The 7,934-nt window shown below is 34.3% G+C and overlaps 2 protein-coding genes across 17 annotated transcripts in view; one reads left to right on the top strand and one right to left on the bottom strand.

Moving 5' to 3' along the window:
* Positions 1-5,807, top strand: part of LOC144957501 (sperm-associated antigen 16 protein-like) — a 25,206-nt gene extending 19,399 nt beyond the window's left edge. The window contains exons 13-16 of the mRNA XM_078888827.1: positions 576-660; positions 3,156-3,282; positions 4,418-4,483; positions 5,633-5,807. Of these exons, the coding sequence (XP_078744953.1) occupies positions 576-660; positions 3,156-3,282; positions 4,418-4,483; positions 5,633-5,770 (416 nt within the window). The 3' untranslated portion in view covers positions 5,771-5,807. The remainder of the gene's footprint in view (positions 1-575; positions 661-3,155; positions 3,283-4,417; positions 4,484-5,632) is intronic.
* LOC144958343 (uncharacterized) overlaps positions 1-7,934 on the bottom strand; it is a 280,562-nt gene that overhangs the window by 147,227 nt on the left and 125,401 nt on the right. The window lies entirely within an intron of this gene.

Genomic DNA, 7,934 nt, shown 5'->3' with positions numbered 1-7,934 from the left:
ATAATAATAATAAGATAATAATAATAATAATAATAATAATAATAATAATAATAATAATAATAATAATAATAATATAATAATAATAATAATAATAATAATAATAATAATAATAATAATAATAATAGTGATAATAATAATATATACTTTATTCATCCAAAAAATGGGAATTCGTTTACAGACGTGGCATGTATAAAAATGTATAAACACAAAGTTGAGAATCTATAGCGAGAATGTATACATATATATATATATATATATATATATATATATATATATATATATATATATATATTATATATATATATTATATATATATATATATATATATATATATGCAAATGCACAAAAATGTAAAAATATACAACCAAGAACCAATAGCAACACTTTATATATTAATTGATAAATTGAGATAGGCCATACCTCTGGCCTTTAGTCCGAATTTGTGTGTGTATATTTAAAAGATAGTATTTATTTTAAATCACAGTTGCGCGTTAAAAATTCGAACACCATGTGGCAAAAATGAATTAAGGTGATGTGTTGTCTTTGTTTTTTTTTTTTGTTTTTTTTCTCACTAGTATGGAGTTGTTCATGGCACACATGTGGTGACTTCCTCGCTTCAAGCTCCATGGACAATACAGCTAAAGTCTGGGACATCAACAGGTAAGAATAATGTCTCTACTAAAATTGAGCTTTATATAGCGCAATATCCACAATATGTGCTCAAAGCGCTTTACAAGGGGTCCCTAGTCAACAGCAACATTTAACATGTAGGACAGGACATGCCGCCTGTTAGGCGATATTACAATTTTTCGGACAAAGACAACGCTGTTAACGGCCAGGTACTCATTTTACACCCGAGTACGGTGAGAGAATGTGAGCAAAGAGGCTTTTTCAAGGACTCAACTATGCGCTGAGCGTGAGGCTCGAATCCAGGATCTTCCGATCCAAAAGCGAGTGTCATACCACAAGACCACATAGCCGCACAATACTACTATTGGGAGTTGTCAGATGGTATACAGAACAGTACCGTCGATAGGAAATCAACTTGCTTGAATGATGATAAGTCATCATTTGTCTCTTGTTCTATTTCCCCCCTTTTTTTTTTATTGTAGAGTGGGCAATGTGCTGAGTGTTTAACCCTCTCCTTACCAGCCAAAGGAAAATCGTCACATTCGTTATGATACAACCAACATTTTTATTATTCAAAGTTCTTTTGTACATCAAAAAATTTAAAGAAAATGAACAGTGTGTTGAAGAGCGTGTTTTGCTAAAGAAATTATTTATCGCAAGAACTTACTGCTTTTGTGTTTGAGTGATAAGAAATCTATTTTTGTGTTAGTTGGGTGTGAAGTTTTGGGGAAAATCCTGAAAATGGCTGGTAAGGAGAGAGTTAAGGCATTGCACTGTGGTCCACTTCAGTAAAAAAAATTTTCCTTGGGCAAGATTGTTAACCATTGGGCACGTCTGACCGGTAATCTGGAGGTCGAGTCAGACTGATTTTTTTTGGAGATAGATTTTTTTTCTTGTATGTTTCTTTCTTGCTTTGTTTGGCACTGTTTCATACACACTTTTTTTCATATTATCTTTATTCATTGCAAAACTCTGAAATCATAGGCATGTCCAGATGTCCATAGTTATATGTAATTTACACCCATATGTGAATGACTACTTTACCTAAGTTTCCTAACAAAGCTAGAACCACGCAAAAAGAGGATAAAGATCGCTGTTTCATACATACTTGTTCAGATCTTTATCTTACACCAGCACTTGCTCCCTAATTTGTCACTTTGATATTTGCAAAAGGTAAGTTGTAACTGAATGAAATGAAAATTTTGTCCCCAAGACGCCTGTTTACAAGGCGCGGCTATGTGGTCTAGTGGTATGACAAACGCTTTCAGATCAGAAGGTCCTGGGTTCGAGCCTCGCTCGGCGCATAGTTGAGAAGGCTCTTTCCTCACATTCTCTCACCGTACTCAGGTGTAAATGAGTACCTGGCCGTTAACAGCGTTGTTTCTGTCGGAAAAAAATTGTAATATCGCCTAACATGCATCATGTCCCGTCCTAAATGTTAAGTGTTGTTGTTGGCCAGAGACCCCTTGTAAAGCATTTTGAGCATGTTTAGTGGATATTGCGATATATAAAAGCTCTTTTTTTTCCTTTTTTTTTTTAAACAATGACACGTTGTTTCATACACACTTTTTTCAGATCTTTATCATACATCAGCCCCTGCTTTCCTAATTTGTCACTTTGATATTTGCAAAAGGCACGTATGAGGCAAAGTTGTAACTGTATGAAATGAAAATGTGTCCCCAATACACCTGTCTAGAGGGTAAAAGAAACATTCAGATCATGGTGTAAACATTTGTAATTTGCTACAATGATGTGTAATCAGGAGGTTTGAGGTTTGATCCCCAGTCGCGGAAGGCTAATTTTCTTGTGATGTTTTTTAAAAATAATTTTCTTTTTCTTTCTTGATTTGTCTCACACTGTTTTATACACACTTTTTCAGTTGTTTTTTTTTTTATCCTTCACCTGTGCCTGCTCCCGAATTTGTCCCTTTTCTCTTGATTTGCAAATTTATTCATCTATCTCTATTCCATATATCAATAATGAATGGACTCATCAGTACATTGACATAAAATATTCATATAACAAAATTGTCAATGTCCTCCAGCATTGATGTGCAAATTTATTCATCTCTCTCTATTCCACATGTCAATAATGGACTCATCAATACATTGACAATTTTATAATATGAATATTTTATGTCAATGTATTGATGAGTCCATTATTGACATGTGGAATAGAGAGAGAGATGAATAAATTTTCAAATCAATAGAAAAGTGACAAATTCGGGAGCAGGTACTGGTGGAAGATAGAAAAAAAAACAACTGAAAAAGTGTGTATAAAACAATGTGAGACAAATCAAGAAAGAAAAATAAAATCTCTCTCTCTCTCTCCCTATTCCATATATCAATAATGGACTCATCAGTACATTGACATAAAATATTCATATGATAAAATTGTCAATGTCCTCCAGCATTGATGTGCAAATTTATCCATCTCTCTCTCTATTCCATAATATATCAATAATGAACGTATCACTGCATCGACATAGATTATTCATATGATAATTTTATCAATGTGTCCTCCAGCCTCCGTTGTCGCTACACATTGAGAGGACACGCCGATTCTGTCAACACAATAGAGTTCCTTCCCTTCAGCAACACACTCCTCTCCAGCTCTGCTGACAAGACCATCTCATTATGGGACGCCAGGACTGTAAGTTGTGGATTAAGTCGTATCAAATATTCACAGTATTCATTTTACTCTTATTGATAACATAACTGTCACATAAAGAGCAGTGACTCTGAATCGGTGCAGGTTATTATATAAAATTCAAGCCTTATGGCCTTCACCCCTTCTCTTGGTGAACTGTTGGGTAGGTCTACAATTATAATCACACCTGTAAAGGAAAAGATTATGAAATAATGAAGAAAAAAAAAACAGTTTTGAAACAGAAGAAATGATGTAACAAGTAGCATTTTAGACTTAAAATCTTCTTCACCTAATAACAAACACAAATATTAGTAACGTAGTATTTATGGTAGGCACTGTGTACATAATGTAAGATGAGATATTATGATTTGAAAGACATTTAGACTTACCACTTTAGGATTAAAGTATTCAGTTTAGCTTTTTTTATTATAATATGTTGATTTTTCTCACTAACCACACCTCCTTGACTTGATAAGAATAATACGGGTGATGTAACCAAGACATAGGGGAGGGGGGGGGGTCTTGATAGAGAACTCCTTTCACATGCAAAGTGACTGAGATCGATTCCAGATGAAGTCAATAATCTTTTTTCTTACCCCCCTGTCCACCCAGCAGTGAATGGGTAGCTGGGTCTGTTTGATCTGGTGGAAATTACTTTGCAATAGACGTAATGTCCTATTTGAAGGGTAACAAGCAATTGCTATTTCCAATTCACGCTATAGAAAACGGGGGGGGGAAAAAACCTCCAGCTACATGGGCCTAGTGATAGTGGCTCTGAAGGACTACTTAAAACAAAGGCATAACCATAATTGTTTTTTTCTTAACAGATTGGCTACAGAGGATGTGATGCAATCTCATCATCGTGGTTAATTTGATTTTATTTTTAATGATTAGCCAACAAAGGAACAAATTGAGGGAAAAACTACAGTATTTTTTTCTTCATTTTGTTGCAAGTTTTTTCTTTAAAAGAAATTATGTCGGATAAAGTGGAAAAATCAAAACGTCGCTTTCGATATAAATATGTTTCATTGAAGTTTTAAAAATTGATTTGTTTTAGATTTCCTTGAAAATGTAATCAATGGCTACCATAAGATGATGTATAATTTTTTTTTCTTTCTTCTTCTTTTTCTTTCCCCAGGGTTTGTGTGCTCAGACATTCTACGGTCATATGCACTCTGTCAACCATGCAACATTTAATCTAAAGGTAAAGTTTCACAATTTGAACAAATCCAACAATCTTTCGTATACCATTAATTCCTACACTGCAAATGATTGAACAATTTCTCACATATATGAGGAATCACAAACGAAAATAAAAACAAAAACAAACAAAACAAAAAAGACCCCCACAAATTCTAAAACGTTTGATCGATAACTAATCACACCATTTGGCCCTCTCCTTACCACCTGCAGCAAAATCGTCACATTTGTTACGACAGCATATATATTTTTCTTATTAATATTAACTTTGTACATCACAAACTTTAAAGAATGATCTTTGTTTAATTAATAAGAACATACAGTTGTTTTGTAGAGAGCTTGTTTGAGTTTAAAAAATCATTTTTTTCTGCTGGGTAAGCCTGCCATTTTGGGAAAATACTGAAAAGGATCGGTAAGGAGAGAGTTAAGGGTTGAAAATGCGAATACTTTAAAACAACGTGAATATAATATTTGCATGTCTTATAATCGGATGTAATTATGGATTCGTTTAAACATGTTGAAAAGGACAACACTTTGCGTTGGTTTGAGAGTATTTCCATAACAGAAATGAGACCATAACAATTTGAGTTATCAGACCTGCAAATAAGTGCATGTTGCTTTAGAACCACACTGCCTGCATTACTCTGAAAAAAAATGCATTAAAAAACTGTTTGGCCAGAAAACGTCCATCAAATATCGATCAATTAAAATTACCTTAGCAATATTGAGACTTTTAAACATGCCCAAAGGCGTCGGGAAGGTACCATGATTTTTTTTTATATCTGTTACTTTTATAAATATTTTTTTTAGGATATGCCCTATCAACAGAAATTGTAAGTCTGACCTTAGCTATCATAGCCTGACACTGACCTAAAAATGACATCAAAAGACAAGTCTTTGACCACAGAAGAAAACAAATCGTGTGTTGTATTCAATATTTCAACCAATGGATCACTTGTTTCATTGAGCTCTACTAACGACAACTCACTAGACGCTGCAAAAACCAAAAAAAAAAAAATGACGTCAAACTTGAAGTCTTAGTGGGTCTTAGTGTCAGGTTATAAGTTAACGATTGCTACAGTCTGACTGAATCAATTGACTTATATGAAGAAGAAAATCTGTATGATATGTGTTTATTTATTTGTCTTCCAAGGGCGACACGATAGCATCTTGTGATTCATACGGTGTGGTCAAACTCTGGGACGTGAGGAGTGTGGCACCCATGGCCAGCTTTGAGGTGGGACCCCACCCTCTAATAAATTGGCCTTTGACCCCTCAGGAGGCGTTTTAGCCATTGCCAGCAATGATAGCACGATCAAAATGTATGAAGTGGGAACAGGAGTGGTAAGTTCATTTATTTACTTTCTGATTGAAAAAAAGTATGAAAAAGTAGAAGAGAATGTTCAATTGGGTTCACAAGGACAGAAGATGTGGACGTTTTTTTTGTTTTGTTTTTTTTCCTTTGTAAATAAAATAGACAATTGATAAGACACTAAAGAAGAATGTGAGATCCATAATAATAATAATAATGATAATAATAATAATAATAATAATAATAATAATAATAATAATAGCATCATCATCATCATCATCATCATCATCATCATCCATCACCACCATCATCATCGTCATCTAAATCACTAATCAAACCCTATATACACTATGCAATCACAGCACCACAGCAGCACCACCACCACCATAAGGCCAACACATTCATTTTCATTTTCTCGACGTTTCGGGTTTTCAATCCCTTGGGGGCCATGAAGACGCGGGTCCAATGTTTATGCTTGGGACCGAAGTGGAGAGTTTATGGTATGGGGAGGTTCTGATGCTACCGTCCGTATCTGGTCGTAGATCAACTCCCCCTATCACGATCACTATCATCATCACATTGTCATCCATTTCATCAAAATTGTCATATGTTACCCATCGTCTCAAAACGGTATTATGTTGGGTTGGACCAGATTTTAAAAAAAGTCAAATTAAAATTAAACATGTCAAATGATATGCGAACGATTGTTATTTATTAACAATCCTTGTCTTGTAATTGAGTGCAACTCCATGTTCAAAGATAATCACGGCTGTGCATGTGGTAAGGACAAATGGACATGCCAGGCTTTATTGATGGTGCACATCCTTAAAAAATAATTACATTTTTTTTAAAATATAAGATTAAGCCCTTCCACCACAACATCATGCATAAGATATTTTCACATAGGCATTCCACGAAGGAAAAATATAGATATTTCATCAAACAAGATGTCTGATGTAAACAAAATCACCCATTGTTGTCCAAGTGAGCAAATTGGGGGTTTTATATAATCTTGCCCAAGGAAAAAAAAGCGAAAGTGCCTGAAGCAGGCAAATTCAATTCCCAAACTCGAAATTATGATAAATTCATTCTCCTCAATAATGCATATAATTATAATCTCTATAATAATAGTCTACAAAGCCCTTCCATTTATGTCTGTGGATTGCAGGACCCCCCCGATATTATTCCAGGTTAGTCCAGCCTCTTTAAGTTCTTTATATATGGATTTTCTCTGGGATTCTTTAGGTCTACAAAGCACTTCCATTTATGTCTGTCGGGGGCAGCATGGGCGCCTAAGTTATTCCAGGTTAGTTCAGCCTCTTTAAGTTCTTTATATATGGATTTTCTCTGGGATTCTTTAGGTCTACAAAGCACTTCCATTTATGTCTGTCGGCTGCAAAAGATGCCTATGTTATTCCAGGTTAGGCCAGCTTCTTTAAGTTCTTTATCTATGGACTTTCTCTGGGATTCTTTAGGTCTGCCTCTAGTCGTCTTTTGCTTTCGCCTTCCAGCGGAAATATGTATGTGTCTCTATTTAATTCATAGGGATGGCAAAAAATCCAGGATTAAAAAAAAAAAATTTTATGCAACTCGTGAACTAATGACCCCTTTCAATATTATGTTCAATCTGAACTTTAAAAATTAATTTGAAATATAGGTTGTACAATTTAATCTTGATTAAATTTTTGAGCTCGTGCTTTTATATAGAGCGATTTTCCACTAAAATATGCTCGATGTGCCCTTTACTTTCAATGAGGAACGTGGGGTGTAGATTGTTAAACTGAAGAGAAAAAATGAACACTTTGATTTCCAAATTCTTATCACTTGTGATTGTAAATTAAATTGGGTTTATCTGGTTTAATTCAACATATCGTCAGATTAACTCGAATGAGATAATTGTAAAAATTATCTATAAACAGCAAACTTCCCCATTTCTCTGGTCAATTTTTCCCCAAATTGAAATCGATTTGAGGAAGTGTTGATTTTTAATAGGTTCTTGTTATTATAAGTAGGATAGTGCAGATTGTTTATTGCTTCGGCCAATATTTATTTTTGTCTTTCCCCGTGGCGCTGTGTCCTTTTTTTTTTACAATATCAAACCCCTTAATTAAAAAAAGGGTTTTTTTTAAAAAAAAAAATGTTA

The sequence above is a fragment of the Berghia stephanieae genome, chromosome 12, assembly GCF_034508935.2.
Source record: "Berghia stephanieae isolate SIO BIC M18660-M18661 chromosome 12, UCSD_Bste_1.3, whole genome shotgun sequence".
NCBI lineage: Eukaryota > Metazoa > Mollusca > Gastropoda > Nudibranchia > Aeolidiidae > Berghia > Berghia stephanieae.
This window is presented reverse-complemented; position numbering and strand designations above follow the sequence as displayed.